The 16,563-nt window shown below is 47.4% G+C and overlaps 1 protein-coding gene across 1 annotated transcript; it reads right to left on the bottom strand.

The window, feature by feature from the left end:
• Positions 1-11,282: 11,282 nt before the first annotated feature.
• Positions 11,283-15,530, bottom strand: POU3F1 (POU class 3 homeobox 1). Its single transcript, XM_085647871.1, has one exon. The coding sequence runs from the start codon at positions 15,461-15,463 to the stop codon at positions 14,342-14,344; it is 1,122 nt and encodes a 373-aa protein (XP_085503997.1). The 5' UTR covers positions 15,464-15,530; the 3' UTR covers positions 11,283-14,341.
• Between the last annotated feature and the right edge of the window lie 1,033 nt (positions 15,531-16,563).

Raw genomic sequence — 16,563 nt, 5'->3', positions numbered from 1 at the left:
CAAATCACTAATATTTATTAATTTACCTGGGCATCTGCAAATCGGTTTGCTGCAGCATGGAGCACATAAACGTGTATGCTCCATACCTACTACTTTGCAATGTTGAGCTTGGGCTAGTAGTCCCATTGCAAATTGGACTCCTTACATAGTGGACAAAGTGATGACCCGGCCATGGCACTGGGCTCTTGTTGACAAACAAAGGTATCTTATTAGAGAAACTTTGCACTGGTGTTAAAAAAAGAGGCAATTCCAGTTGCTTAATATTGTGTCATTTGATTGAAGCAACATTTGTTGCACTAAGGCAAGCATGATGCTAACTGATTTTACACAGTTTTTATAGTGTTTACATTCAGCAGCATTCTTTTTGGCACTCTTTTTGGGGGCGGCAGAGGTGAGCAAGTCCTCTGTCGACTACGCGCCTCACCCCCTCCCCCCTCCTCACAACCAGAACAAGTCATCTGTCGACCGCCACGCCCCCACAGCAGGCTTTTAAGGGGGTTTGGTTAAGTGGTGCCACCAGGTCTTGGAGCTCAGAGCAGTAAAACTAACACCTGGCATCCTCTGACTGTAACTCTATGTAGCACACCCGTACTTGGGATCCGTCTCTGGGCACTTTTGGCTTACTTGCTGCGAATGAAAAAAATGTGGCATCAGAAGACCTCTAAAGATTGTGAAATAGGCGCAGGGGCATGGGTGAGTGGAGAGTGTGAAGGCTGTTTGGACACAGAGCTATGCCTGCCCTCACAGATGAGTTTAAACACCGAAGTACTGAAGGAATGAGTCTGGAACAGACTGCCAATCAATTCAAGGATGGCAAACACCGACCTGTATTTTCTAAACCACACTGCCTTTGAGGATCTCTGTCTCTTATGTAAATGTCTTCTTTTTTACTGGCCTTTTTTATTTCCATGAAGGAAAAACGCTGCCTTGTTAACATTAGGTTTCTGTGCAGTGTTATTTTTATGGCTTACCTCCTTCAATCAGATCTTAGTAATGTTGCAAAGATTCTACGATGCCCTCCGGACTGACTGTGCGTTTGAAAACCTACATGAAAATTAAAGCTTACCTGGTAGAATGAGAGAACACCAAACATATAGTGTTTTAAACCAAGTTGGAAATGCCTTTCTGCTGGTAAAAAATAGCCCAGGGCCAGAACAAACGTGCAATGTATGAAACACAAATAATGCATAATTTAGAGAGGTAAACAAGAGTGGGGTAGTTGTGTGTACTTTAAGCAAAGGATGCATATATTTAACACACACATTGTGGAAAAAAGAGGTCAGGGACATGCGAGCTGGTGTACGTGCAGAAAGTAGAACCACCTACCATACACCTTAATCAGCACTGTGCGGTATGTGCGAAGAGTGGCACAGCAGGGCACAGTCACACAAAGAAATCCCCAAGAGGGTGCCACATCGTGAAAAGGACATTTATCAGGAAAACAGACACTATTTAAAAAAAATGCAAATTGGAAAATATTCCTAACCGTACGCATATGTAGTGTACACATTGCACTGGCTGGGGCCTATTCACAAACTGCATTTTGTAGCAAAAAGTAGTACTCGAGTATTATGTCTCACGTTCTACAATTTTCTGTTCACAAATCTACAGGCGCAGACCTCTGCTATCTTTTCTTTGCAGTTATCTGCACCATGGTACCACAGATTTCCTCACACAAGGGTTTATATTTCAGTAGTATATGTGGGAGTGACAACGGGGTGGCTGAAAATGGGGAATACTTCTAAATGGGAGGAGTTTAGGGATTTTTTAGGAGGAGTTTAGGCAGAGACATGCTAATAGAAACACTCACAAAATAGTCAGACCATTGCTATTCGCAAACTACACTTCTAAAGCTAGGAAAGCCCTGAAGGTTTCAAAACAGGTGTAAATGTACCCCATCGCAGCCTTGGAGCAAGCCGAGAACCACACATGGAGACTCATGAGTACTGCAACACACTTCCATAGAAAACAATGGATGTGAGGAATTAAAACAACACCTCAGAGGAACTGATGTTAAAATAATTCAATTATTTTTACATTAGCTATATACATGTATGTTTGTGAGTTACATATATGCAATTATTAAATATTGATTGTAATATTTCAAAAGTTAATAATAATGTAATCAAGATACATTGAGATATAAAACTTTAAATAACAAAATTAAAATAATTTATATTGACCACATAATTATTACCTGAATATGTTACATATTAAACAAAATTTTTAAATATTAGTGACAGTGGGATTTTTTCTAAATTATTGTTTAGACACCATTATTCATAAATTAAATGATTATACTCAGATTAAATATTTAATAAGCATATTTTGATACATGAATGTGCTGTGAACTTGTATTTTGTTAGTTTCAGTTCAAAATTAAACATTTTAAATTAATGTACATTTAGATTTTATATTTAAATATTTTAATAACTTTTTTGAAAGAATAATAAACTTTAATCATTTTCCCCATAGGGAGATCTCCGCCACAGCGGCAGAGAACTACACTTACATGTGCAACGTTAATATTAGTAACTTTACACTGCTAAATCCTGTTACATCAGGTTCCACCCTCTAATTTGAGGGGTAGAGACTCACATGTAAGTGAACATCTCGGTGTAAATCTACACACAGAAATGGTGAAAAGCAAAGAAAGTGTAGAATTACACTTAGGTGCTGTAGTAAATATGCGTGTGAATAAATACACTTGTGTCTATTTACCTTTGTAAATACTCCCACCTCCCCCCCACCCTGTGTTCATCAGAATATACACTAGACGTCCTAGGACGTCCTAAAACTGTATACATACCTGTGCATAATATGACATATTATGTTAAGGATGTGGAAGTCATTGTCATAAAAGGTTATCCATACATATGTCTAAACTCAACTTACGTGTGTGTAATCAGCCCAATTTCACCACGTCTGTATGAATCGGAATCAGTGGTGCCAGAGGGACAATGCCAGGCATTTCACGAAGAGCCATACGTCGCTCGGATCTATTGAATCTAAATATCTAAAGCCAGTGTATGCTTTCATAATTAAAGAGTACATACATTTCGGCATCGACTCACAACAGACACAGGTAGCTACATTTATAGTCCATCTCCACAGCCAGAATTACTTAACATAAGCACAGCAATAAGGGAGGCTAACTGACCCGACGTCATCAGTAACTATGTTCCAGTCCTTGACTTTCATTTAACAACCCATTGAATTTTGAGAGTTGTAGTTCTCATTCATTTCAAGTGCATCAATGGGCCTTAATGCTCTAGTTTACAGTGGCTGTTGATGGACATACTTTGTAAGGTGGTGCCTCTGAGGGTTTGAAACTTTAAGCATTGAGCACAAACCAGAAACAACATATACAAACTAAAAAGAAACATAATTCCATGTCAGTGATAATACCGAGAGGGGACAAGTACAAAGCACAGACAATAAATTATGGGTGTCCAAGGTTGCTGGATGAGTTCTGCATCTATGCCAGATTTCCCTGATGTCCCTGTAACGTATATATTTACATTCAATCAGTCTCACTGTAACTTAGTTACAAAGTCAGCAATTATCAAGAAAATCTGGAGTGGATGCTGTCCTCCTAGCTCTACTCTGGACAACAGTAAATGCAATGTTTTGCATCCCTTAAATGATGTGTCATTCCTACTCAAATAAATAGTATTTATTTCCCGGTGAATTGTAAGTGTCTATTCCATCCTGTGACCTGGAGGCCAGGCGAATACTTCTGAGGTTGCTGCCCAACCCACTGACCTATCTTTGAAGAATTGAACATCTTCATTTAACTACTTTTCGGTATTGTATGGGGGGTATAATATCATAACACCTATTTTACTTTGCACACAGATTGGCTCTATTTTCTAGTAGGGCAGAAGGGTATGCTTGCGTTCTAGTTACTTTCACCCTACTTCCAAGTGTCATGGGGAATCCAGGATTCTGACGACAGTCTTGGAATTTTATCGTACTGTACTAATATACTCCACTATCCCTGACTCAGGGTTAATTGTGGTATGCACTTCGGAATGAGAAACGCTGAGTCAGCCCTTCAGAGACAGCAGCCGTTGCCAGATCTTTAGTCAGGTGCATTAACCAACTGAGCTACTTTCCTGGTAACTCTTTGGGAGGACCTGCACTCACAGGCCCGGGAGGGTCTGCCTCTTTAGAGGGGGCCCCACTTGCAGACGTTGTTAAAGACAGGCGTATAAAGTATGCACTTGGGGCGTACATCATGTCTGGGCCCGCTTCCAAAGCCATCGCGTCGCTGCCTGCCAGAGAGCTCGAGACGGACAAGCACGAGACTCACTCAAGGTATGCTGGAATTAACTCGAACTACTAACCATCTCCCACAACAGCTGATGTTTTATTCCAGAACATATGATGACCCGAAGGCATCTCTCTAAATAATCACATAGCCCAGGTGGTCTCACCTGGAAGGCCAGGCGCGGGCTGCGTGGCTCGTTGGTCAGTTGGAGAGACTGCCCTCTCAAAGCACCGCGTGCACGGAGCTTCCTGGATCACGTGCAACCCGCTGACAGCGTGAACGGGCCTTCCTGACGTCGATGCTGTCTCTCCCCTGACCCCTAAGCAACCTCCACGCTTCGCACGTACGTACGTGTTTCTACGTAGATATAGACGCGCGCGCGTTCTACTTATCCGATTTCAAATTGCCTAGCTCCTTCTTATGTCATGTGTGCGTGCAGTTTGCTACCCCAGGACTCTCTCACACACGCTATATTACTTCTGTACTCCTACAAGCCGGATACTCTCCTACACACACGCCATGCAATGCAGGCACGAGTGCGTGACATCTCCACACTGTATGCACAATGTACATATTCATGCTGTCCGAGGCGGTCCCCATGCATAGCGTACGCGGGTTTCGTCAGGATCTCTGGCAATTCGTGTACAGAAAGTGCCTAGTTTGCCTCTTCCCTCTCCTCTCCGTGGAAAGCCAGCTCCTGTCTTAATTTCTTACTATGTGCAAACTTATAGCAGGAATGCGCCTAGTTTCTAGACCCCACTCAGACATGAGCAAACATGAACAAAAGGACAAAAAACTTAAAATCTGTACATAGATTAACTCCAACAAAAATGTACCTGTCGACCTGGACTCTCCACCTTCCATGCTGCCTAGGAGATTTGCAAGGTGTAGGAAGCTGCATGCTTTTGTGGCTGCTGCAGGCAATGTTACGGCAATATGCGGGAAATCAACAATAAAAATAGGCCCAGCGGACCAAAAAACAGGCCCACAAACAGCCAACAAACCAGCACACACACTGACCTGTTAGGCCAGCCCTTTTGACACTGCCAGGTTGCCCTAAAGGCAAGTCTGACCGTGTATGCACACTGTGCACAGACATGTCTTGCCTACAGAATATGTACTAGCCACGCATGCACATGATTGGCTACAGCCAGGAAGCAGCCCTGCCTCTTTGGAATTCAAAATACAACCAGGATAGCACTCATGTTAAATTGAAGCTGAATGCTGCAGTACATAGACTCCTCCCCACAAACATGAACGCACCCAGTTTATTAGCCGACAGTGAAGCCTTTTGAAAACCACCTCAAGGGACTTTGTGCCCCATCAATTGACTGGGAACAGGCTAGAACTGTTGGGCGATGATAATACAGCGCTATACATCGATATACATTGACATATAATCCTACGGAGCCCTTTGGGTTTGAAAGGCCATGGACTCTCACAGAAGGTTCAAATGTCCATATTATATATCAGTAGCAACTGAGAATTAATCTGTTTCTCAATGCTCACAACTTTGACTGATGAGGAAACAATGACAGCGGGAGGGGGGGAGAGAGATGGATGACTTGCTCAGGATCACACAGTTTGTTGATGTGAGGCAGCAAAGCATATAACCAAGTTATTGTGGTTCATCAATGGGTAACTTAGCCATTACGAGATGACATCTTCCTTTGTGCCTCTTTCTTTTTGGGGCTGGGGGCGGTAGGGTGGATCCGTTGCAGGTAGGTTCATTTTGACTGAATATGGGGCCAAAAGCACGCCAATGTGCAATTTGGAAGAAAGACACTGAAGCAAGTTTCTAGTTCTCTCATAAAATAAAAGCAGACTTTTTACCACTCCTGTCGCAGGGTGGAGTGAGCAAAACGTGCTATGAACCACCATCTTGTGGCGAAGAAGAGCAGGCCCAAAGTTCTCAGGGTAGTTGGATCAGGCCCATCTTTCTACGGTGGGGAGGCAGGCCAACATTCTATGCCATGTGTCAGATCCAAAATTCTAAGGGTAGAGGGATTAGGGCCAACATTCTACAGAGGGGAGACTTCCAATTCTACGTCATGTGTCACACTCAACATTCTATGGAGAGTGGATCAGGCCCGCCTTTCTACGGATCGGGGTTGTGAGTCCGAAATTTAAAATATAGAGGGGTCACGTCCAACTTTTGACAGCTAAGATGGCCAGGACCAACATTCTAGAATGGGAGGGTCGGCCCAACCCCTTACCTTTACATTGGAAGAAATTGTTATTAAAGGAGGATAACACCGGTAGCTTGCGAATCCTCTCCTGGTCTATCTTATTTCTACCCTGAGACTCCTCGTTTCAGAATAACACCTGTGTTGCCTGGCCACTGCTTGCGAGCTCGAGGACATGTGCTTAACGCAGGGAATTAGGAACAAGTGCGATTCTGATCCACCTCCCTCGCAGAACAAAAGCCGCGGCTTCCCCTCTCTTGCCAGGTCACAGGGTGAGGGAAAAGAGGGCCAAGTGAGGGGAGAACCATCAGCTCAGACTGAGGTATGCACTAAAAGAATGAAGGCAGATAGATGGTGACAGGAGAGGGTCGGGTGGTAGCTAAAACCACATTCTACACCTGTCTCACCTGTCAAGCACATGCTGTACCACTGCCCTCCCAGCGCTCACCCCTTTACCTCAAAAGTGCAGGTTCTCTGTTAAAATGTTCATGTCTTCTTTCCCTAAAATGTCCCCTCCTGTCTGAAACTAAAGTTAAACGTCAGGAGGGCTCGAAGGATGACATCCTATTTACCTAAGACACATCAATGGCTTCTGGGATCAAAACAGAAGCTTAGGGTGAGTAGGAATATTGAGTAAGAGGAATGGTGAACTAAGGGTGGTGAAAGCAGGCTCCACCAGTCTCGTTTGCCAGGGCAGTACCCTGCCCGCTGTTTCTTGCCTCCCCCTGGCATGCACAGTACACCAAGCAAGCTGCTGTACCACCCAACTGGTGATGCAGTTTGAGGGGTTATGGGCGAGGTGGGACCCGAGTTACAGACTGTCAAGTGGTCTGGAGTAACATCTTTACATTTTGTTGTGAATGTGCAGAGCTCTGTTCCACAGGTGCCTAGATCTCTCTGCCACATTAGAGTTTGTGTAATGTTTTATTTTGTGTGTGCTTTATATAGAGCCTGGGTTGGATCTCATAGACACACCTGATTAGCATCTCTCGACATGCTGTTGATAACAGGTGATTGCTTATAGGTGTAAGGTATGGTGGGCATAGGCCCCACATTCTATGGGCACCGGATCATCCCAACAATCTCTCGAGATCACAGCCAGATCCACCACTTTAGGAAGAAGGGGTAAAGGAACATGTCGGTAAAGGAGGGTATAACTCAAACTCCAGCAGTCAGAGGGTCGAGCACATCCTCCACGTGGCTGAATGTGAAGAGCCACTTTCTTAAGAGATCCGACTAATACTGATGACTGCCCAGATCCCCAGGATTGGAATAACACCTCTGGTGCAAGGCCACGCTTTGCAGACCACGAGGAGCGTGTTCACCGTATAGCGTCATCACCGTGTGGGCAATACCTCAAAGCATAGTCTGCACCCCCATCAGCCAAAGCACCCCGCTACCCTCCTTCCCCCCCCCCCCCTCCCCGGGGGAGCACTGCAACCAAATGGAATTGGGATTAGGAGATTGCGGCCTCATAGTTTCAAGAAATTAAGATAGTGTTTTTTGAGTAAGGAAGGACAGAAAACATGGTAAGGAGCCGGGTGATCAATACAATCGAGAAGAGAGGAGAGCAGGAGGGACAGAGACAGATGCTGAATGGAGGGACAGGGACAGAGTCTGAGAGGAGTGAGACACTACGAATCTAGAGAGCCTGCTTGTCCTGTTACTCTGCACCCTCTCACAGAACCACGTTTACTCGTGCAGGGACATCATTTTCGGTAAACTAATTTCTCTGAACAGTAGACGTCAAGACAACTGAATAAAGCGCCCTCCTACCGGAAGTGCCACCTAGCCCAAAGTAAACACCAGCATGTGACGCCCAATGAAAACGTGGCGTATTTTCGTTCTTTTATACTGCTTTGAATATGCAAATAGGGTTGTGGCATGCAAATATGTTACAGGTTCCACTTGTAGACCATTTCTGCAACTGCCTTCTTTTGGTACAGATTTTGTAAAGTGCTGCGTTCGCTAGACACCTCAGTGCGCTTTGAGGCTGACGTCGAGCAAGTGACAAACGGCTGCGTTCATGACATACCCGGCCAACCTACACACCTGCCAGATTTTATGACTGTGTGTGCACATACTTGGGTATCTGCCTGTGTACTGTTTTAGTGCTTTCGCCTGTGTATTTATCCATCTGCTGACTCACCTAGCTGTACTTCTAAGGAGTTGTCTGTGCATCTAGACAGGTTTGCGTCTATAGGTGTGTTTTTGGCCTTTATATCTTTCACTTGTCTACACTTGTCGTTGTGGCTGTGTAACTAACTATACATTCACTCATTATCTCAGTTCTGCTTGTGTTTTGTCGGAGTATCTATCAGTCCAACCCATCCTGTTTTCGCCCGCATATCACTTTTATTCACGTGAGTTTGTGCCTGCGTTATGTATCATTTCACCTGTTTCTCCTGGCATCTCTCTACTTGTGTTTTGTCTGTATACCTCCTCCACTTATCCATCTATACACGCGTTTGTAATTTGTTCTTGCAAACCTGTGAATCCCTCTACACCCTGCCTACCTGTGCTTGTCAAGCGGCCTAGTGTATCTAACAATCCAGGCATTGCAGCCTTCATCGCACATTGGTGTCAAATCGCAAAATAACTTAGCAAAACACATTTTCCGTCAGCATTGTCGAGGTGAGAAACATCGGGTAACCTTCCTTTTTTAGAAACCAGCACACTGGTCCGTGTGGCCGCCCAGACTTCCTTCGTGATTCCCTGGTTTACCCCGGTACACACAGTCACATCGTTCACTCGCGATCTCATAGGCAATTCTGGTTCTTCTCCTCACTGGGAACACAAGAGGTCTCTCCTCAGATAGCTCACAGAGTGTCCACCGAAAACACAAGTCACAAGGCGCTATGCAGGAAAATAAACGTGGATACGCGGCAGAAGAGACCAATGTAGCGAAGTTCGGGAGCCGAGCGTTTATAAACCGCCAAGAGAGTGAGGCGGTGCGTTCAAGGCGCCTCATTGTTCACAAGTGACCCAAGCGCTGTGTGTGCGTCACGGGGTTAGCGTGGACAGCGATGCAGCCGCGCCGGACTCGGTCAGTTAGAGACGGGCTGGGACAACCAGAGCCGAACCTGGGGTGGGTTAAATGCACCATGGTCTGGATGTGTGTAAAACACTCCACGCAAGAGGACGGGAAACAGGCTGCCCTGGAGGCGCCCCTGCAAGGACCGGGCCAGGAACAAAGGGCGTGCGGGAGGGAACCTCTAGACAGCTCTACGAAGCCCAAAACACACAATGCAGGCGGGTTTCCCCTCCATGCAGCCCGGGAAAGCCCCCCTCCCCAGCGCAGAAGTATAAAGCGGCTGTTATTCCGAGTCCCCTCAAACACGGGCTGCAGAGGCCGAGAGAGAGGTCGTGGAAGCGCGTGTGGTAGAGCACGAGGGAGGGAAGCACTTCCTTCGGTGGGTGCATTGTGCTCTTTCCAGAACAACTCCTCACTGGTTAGGTCGAAGGCTCTATACACTGGGCCTGTCCACATACATATATTGGTAATGCGCACCAAAGCTAGTGTTACAGGCGCACAACCCAAGAGTGGCCCGTTATAGCAGCGCCACAATAAATCGGACCCACCCATAGCCATGTGTTAATGATGCGCACAAAAGCTCCTGTCACAGGCGCAGAACTGCGGAGAGGCCCGGCCTGGCCGTGGCCATCACGCATTGGTAGGAACCCCGGGCATATTTCCAAGTACCATATCTCTGAAGAGCATTCCTACCTCTCGGATTCACGGATGCAACCCCAACAGGGCCCATCCATAGAGCGCCTGACCAATACCATCATCCGAAGCTAAAACCTTAAAACGGCGCACCTGAACACAGACTGGTCTACAAACACCACTCAAGCGAGCGCTTCGATACATCGGCGCTATCTCAGACAGGACCATGGACTGTCCGAGTCACACTCCTGTAGCACATTAATAAATCACCGTTACCCATAACCCCACAGCGACCCAATTCATGAAACACCCGAATACATCGGTGTTACCTGTAGACGAAACCACTCATTCGTGACATCATATATCGGTTCTGACCACAGATATGTCCAGAGCTGTTCGCTCTCGGAACGCCTGCGTAAATCAGTGTTATCAGCACAGACCCCAAAACTGACACATCCTGGCCATAAATTATTACATTCGAGTTATCCAAAGACAGAATCAGAGCTGATCACTCTAGGACAGATTGAATAAACCGGCGTTATCCTCTGACAGAACCCAAGACTGCCCTGCTATTACAATACAATAATAAATCGGTCTTCTCGACTGACATAGCCCTAGTGTGGTCCATTCATGCACTACCTGAACAAACCGGCTTTGTCCTCAAACGCTGATCGGCCCAATCTTGCAATTAATTCATAAATACATCTTTGTTTTCAACCTAACGTGAGAGAAGTCGGATTTAGTTTCGAGCGGACAGGCTTATTTTTATAAGTACTTTCAACAATGCAGTAATTTCTGATAAAATGTGTGTTAAAATGTCCAACAACGAATATGGAATAATTAAATACTGTAGTTAAGAAAATATGTCTTCCTAATCAACTTTGATGAGCAGAGTTAAGCCAGTAAGAGTAATAGTTCAGCAGCAATAATTGTTTTGAAGTAGGGTTGTTTGTTTTTCTTTTCGCTGTTTATCAGCCATCTGTTCTGAACAAAAATTAAAACATGCCAGTAACATTTTGCTGGAAATATACAATTAAAAAGGAAGCTGGTTGTTCGTAGTGTGCAAATCAAACACTCTGAACCGTTTTCACAGCGGGGAAGAAGTAAACTGAAGTGATTTGAACATTAATAAAGTCAATTAAAAAAAGACAAGAAACATGTTTTAGGTATATGTTTTATGTAAGTAATAAAATATTACTATAACATAAATAGAAATGCAACTTCGCAGTCTACATTTTGTTGCAACAGATACAAACAAAACGTGTAACAAAAAAAATCAAGGCCAAATGAACTGAGCTGAACAAAATAAAGAGCTCAAAACACAATTAGAAAATAAATATAAAGGATCCAACTTTTAAGGAAATAATATTAAAATATTCTCTTCAAATTAGTAAGTGTACAAAATCATCTAGAATGAAAAAACGAGCACGTTTCCAGAAAAAAACAAATACTTATGTTTACATATGTCACATATTTACAAGAGTGCTAGAATAAAAAGCTGTCTGTCACTCAGACCCCCACAAAGGTTCATTCGCCACTTCACCGTGTCTTTTAGCTAGACTCGGTTTTGAGATGAAAGTTCATGTGTTTTTTTTTCTTTTAAAGAAACGTTTTGAAAGCGTTGCCAGCTTTTATGTTAAGTTCTTTACAGCGCTGTGTAAAAATAATATACACTGTACAGCATCTGGTTATTTTACGCCACTGGGAGATTGGAACTATGCCGTGTGTTCCCTTACACCACAGATGGTCCCTTGTGGATCCAGCCTGCCCTGCAGAGGGGCTACATGGAGGGGCAATTTAAGAAGGATTTTTGTGTGTTGTTTTTGTGGACGACCGTAAGTGCCACCACGCAGGCTCGTGGCACGGGGCTTGTAAACATTAAACTCACAGTAACTGTGGGCTGGGGACCCACCCAGGCCTGCTCAGACAGCCCTATCTGGCTAAGGAATGAAATAAGATGAAATAGCGCCTGGAAACCTCTGCAGGCAGTATATCTGCTTTGACAGGCGTCCTTCGCGGGGCTATAATGGAATAGTTTTGAAACTTGCCTAATCATGCGTTGTGTTGTGAATAAAGCAGCTGCCATGCACCGATTTGTGTTTAACCCTTTCTCTGTCACCGAGGACTTAGAAAACCCCATCGCCTCCATGCCAAAGGGAACAGCTGGCAGGCTGGAATTTAAAATGATCACAAGACAACCCGCATTGTCTTTTTCCCTCCAGAAGCAACTGCCCCCCAATAAGTAGATTTAAAACCTTTCGACTGTGAGTCATTTTTTTTACACCGAGACACGATTATATCACAATGCCTGTTTTTTGGCGGGGGAGGGGGTATGAAATAAATACAAACTTAGTTCAAATAAAAGCCCAAATAGCTTCAGCGTAAACCAGTTTGGTGAATAAATTATATGCAATTAAATAAAGTCCCATCACCAGCTGTCAATCTGCACGACAAGGCTGCGTTCTCCCCCTTGTTGTTAAAAACACAACTTTATATAAATAGTCCCTTTAAAATTGCAAAACCACGACTCGCCCGCATGGCAATTAACCTGCTTTTCATAGCTTTAATTCAAGTCAATAAATTATTTTTGCAGGCCTTGCGCTTTTCCCTCGCGCAGTGTTTACCTTGCCTCGTGATGGAGTAAAACAATGGCTTGTGTTTGGTCGAACCAAATGGCACTGGTTTTGTGGCGTTCTAGTTCCTTGAGGCGCAAGCAGGGGCTGTGAGATTCCACGGCAGGGCCTCCTAAAGCTCTGTCTCTGTTTCCATGTGAGGGCAAGGGTGGTTGGGATCCTTTTATGCGGTCCCCAGGCCTGTACCTAGACTTTATCCTGAGGCGCGAGCCCTGTACGGTGGAATATTCTCCAGCAATCACACTTGATGACATATCTAGCCTTTTGGGCGTTACCACTGACGAAAATCCTATCTTAATCCCACACGTGGTATTATATCTGGTGCAAATGATCTTGGGATCAACCCTCTCGTATTGTACTCACGTGCACTCTTATGGTGGGTCTATTGGTAGTAAGCGTTTGTACTCAGGCCCCGGGTGCTCCCACATCTCTGGGCATGTTTTAATGGCGAGAGCATGTGGTGGCAGGGAACCTGTCTTAATGAGGGGGGTTGGCTCCTCACCGAGGCATGCCAATGGCCACTATGCTGTCTATCCATGGGGCTCCCCCATATAGGGTGTCAATTGGAGAGTTTCCACCAATGGCGACCTGTTAGACCTGATTCACCTTGCAGTGACTCACTCTTCTGGTACTCATGGCTGACTTCTGAATCCCTGGAGCTAACCAGGAGTACTGCAAGAGCAAGAACTCCCTACTCACAGCAACACCCATGTGAACAGGGCCCATTCGCTTGCGTACAGAACATGGGTCTACGTGTGGCAGCTGCTGTCAAAACCCTCTGGCAAATCACCCCCCTGGTGCTGCCCTACACTGAGATGTGGAGAAGATACCAGAGTAATTCCCAAGGACATGCACCTATCTGGCGGTCTGGGCATTAGTGTTAAGTATCCCAGGGGCACCGAGTACCTGCACTTCTTTAATTTCACCTGCACTTCTCAGCACTGCTGGAATACATGTAATAGATGAGTACCGGCACTTCTCAGGAGTAAACAGGTACACTAAATAGTGAGTACCTTCACTTATATATATCCATTTAAAGCAGAACTGGGAACCCCCAAGAAGCCCTCTCCATGTTTTTGGACTTAATGTGATGTGTATATCTCGGTGTCAAGCCCTACAGCTACCCCTTCCTTGGCACCGGATAAGGTGAGAAGAGGAGTCATTGATGGCAAAACCCTCCCGCGATCTTGGACCTAAATTGCAGTGGGACTATTGGTGACATGTACTCTAGCAGACCCTGCCATGTTTCTAGACTGAATGAGGTGTGGGCATGAGTGGCAAGTACCTCAGTAGCCCTTCCAGTGGTTCAAGGTGGAAGTCGAGGTGTAGATCTTGGCGGAAGGTCCCCGGCAGGAACCCTCCGTCCCTGCGCCCCCCTAGTCTCTTTAGGTGTTCACAACGGCGCTAAGTTCCTCAGCAGTCTCTCCCACACTCTGGCGCCCACGTAGTCTCTTGAGGTGTGAATACTGGCGGGAGGCAGCGTCCCCTGACCCACGCCGAGGTGAGGTCTCTGGCTTTTCCCTCCACGCACTCGCCCCCTCCCCCGCAGCCCTCCCCCACCTCTGTGTCCGGCTCACGCTAGTCATTGCACGGGGGTGTGCAGCGTGTGGTGCAGCTGGGGAGGGGTGTCTGCCTGCCCGTACACGTCGTCCATGGGCGCGTGCGGCCCCCCGCCGGCCGGCGTCATGCGCTTCTCCTTCTGCCGCCGGTTGCAGAACCAGACCCGCACCACCTCCTTCTCCAGCTGCAGCGAGTCGGCCAGCGCCGTGATCTCGTGCGCCGAGGGCTTCGGGCACTTGAGGAAGTGGTTCTCCAGCGCGCCCTTCACGCCCACCTCGATGGACGTGCGCTTCTTGCGCTTGCGCCCCTGCGCCGCGATCTTGTCCAGGTTGGTGGGGGAGCCCGTGGACGAGTCGGTCTCCTCCAGCCACTTGTTGAGGAGCGGCTTGAGCTTGCACATGTTCTTGAAGCTCAGCTGTAGCGCCTCGAAGCGGCAGATAGTGGTCTGCGAGAAAACATTGCCGTAGAGCGTGCCCAGCGCTAGCCCCACGTCTGCCTGCGTGAAGCCCAGCTTGATGCGCCGCTGCTTGAACTGCTTGGCGAACTGCTCCAGGTCGTCGGAGCTGGGGGCGTCTTCGTCGGACACCGAGTGGTCGGTGTGGCCCGGGTGTGAGCCGGGCGAGTCCAGGCCGGGCTCGTGGTGCAGTCCCGGGTCGTCGTGCAGCTGCACGTCCCGCAGGTGGTGCAGCGTGGCCCCTTGGTGGCCCAGCATGGTGTAGGCGGACTGCGGGTAGGCGAGTGGCTGGTGCAGGCCCGGGGACAGGTGGTGGCCCTGCGCCCAGGCGGCGGCAGGAGGGCTCTGCGGCTGCTGGGGCGGCGGCGCGTGGTGCTGCTGCTGCTGGGGAGGCGGCTGCAGGTGCGCGCGCGGGTGGAAGGTCAGCTCCTCGCGGCTGGGCTTGACGTGCTGCTCCAGGTGCGAGCCCCAGTCCCCGCCGGGCAGCCACTGGTGGTGTGTCAGGCTCATGGGGTGGCCCCCGCCGCCGCCCCCCGTCAGCCCCTGCAGGTAGTCGTGCTGCTGGTGCATCATCTTCTGCACCTCGCGGTAGGTGGTGCCCTGGTGCATGCGCTCCGGGTCGGGGTGCATCAGCGGACTGGAGCCCGAGAGCGCATTGTTGCGGGGCAGGTACTGCGCCGTTGTCGCCATAGCTCCGGCGTGCTCCTCTCTGTCGGCCCCGGGGAGAGGGCTCTGGGCTTTACAAGTGGCGGAGCCGGGGACCGCGGCACGAGGATCTAAATCCAAACACGCCCCCTTGCCACCTATTGGCTAACGCGCACTGTTGGACAGTCTCTCTTCGTATTCATTGGTTACTGCCGTTGAGATACAACGTCCCCCTCAACGCTTCCATTGGCTTTTCAGACTCACTCTGACAGCTCAAATCTAGCCACACCCCCAGCACGCACATTGGTGATAAACTTCTGACAGCCTCCGCCCTTTATGTTTGCTTATTGGCTCTCCCCTACTGCTTGACAGCCCCAGCCCTGGTCCCAACTCCCATTGGCGACGACTACAACAAATGAATCTTTCTTATTGGTGGAATTTGATTGTGTTTCGGTTGGGTACCAAGTCAGGCATTGGTTGGCTGTGTTTCATTCATGTTGTTTTGCTAGATTACCACGTGGGGGAGTAAAGAGTGTTTTCTTTTTTTATTCCAGGATAATATTATTTCTTGGTTCCCAGGCAGAGGGGTTTGCTGCCCCCTTCGCACGAGGGGGTAGGGCACCGCAAACTTTCACTGGACACCCCAGAGATCACAGCAAACATCTCTGCCGCGCCATGGGCTACAATGCCACAGGGACGTCGGGTGCACGAAAGTCGCGCGGGGTGAAAGGGGTTTTCAACAGATGCATGCAATTGCAAACTGATATTGCGGGATAGCTGCGGAGTACACTACGGTTACTAGCTGTAGAAAATGTGCGGATACGTTGTAGGACAATGCGGACCTTTTTTAAGGCCCAGCATTAAAAGGTTGATACAGGGAGGCTGCTGTAAACTGCAGGAAAGCACACGCCCCAGGAAGGAGGGGTGCTGGACAGCGCCGGTCAATCTGAGACCGGGCACTTCTGATATCGGATCGGACACACACTCTTCCCCTGCAGAGGGTGCTGCCAACAAAGCGGCGTGAAGGCAAAGTCACGCTGCAAGTGTCTGCAGCAACAGACTTGCCCCCGATTGTGTTTAAGGTTAAATGTCACCTCGTTCAAAAGTCGTACAGAATCATAATTATGACGCTAGAATGATGTTTA

This window comes from Triturus cristatus, chromosome 3_2, assembly GCF_964204655.1.
Source record: "Triturus cristatus chromosome 3_2, aTriCri1.1, whole genome shotgun sequence".
NCBI classification, from domain to species: domain Eukaryota; kingdom Metazoa; phylum Chordata; class Amphibia; order Caudata; family Salamandridae; genus Triturus; species Triturus cristatus.
The sequence above is the reverse complement of the archived record's forward strand: the minus strand, read 5'-3'. Positions and strand labels throughout refer to the sequence as shown.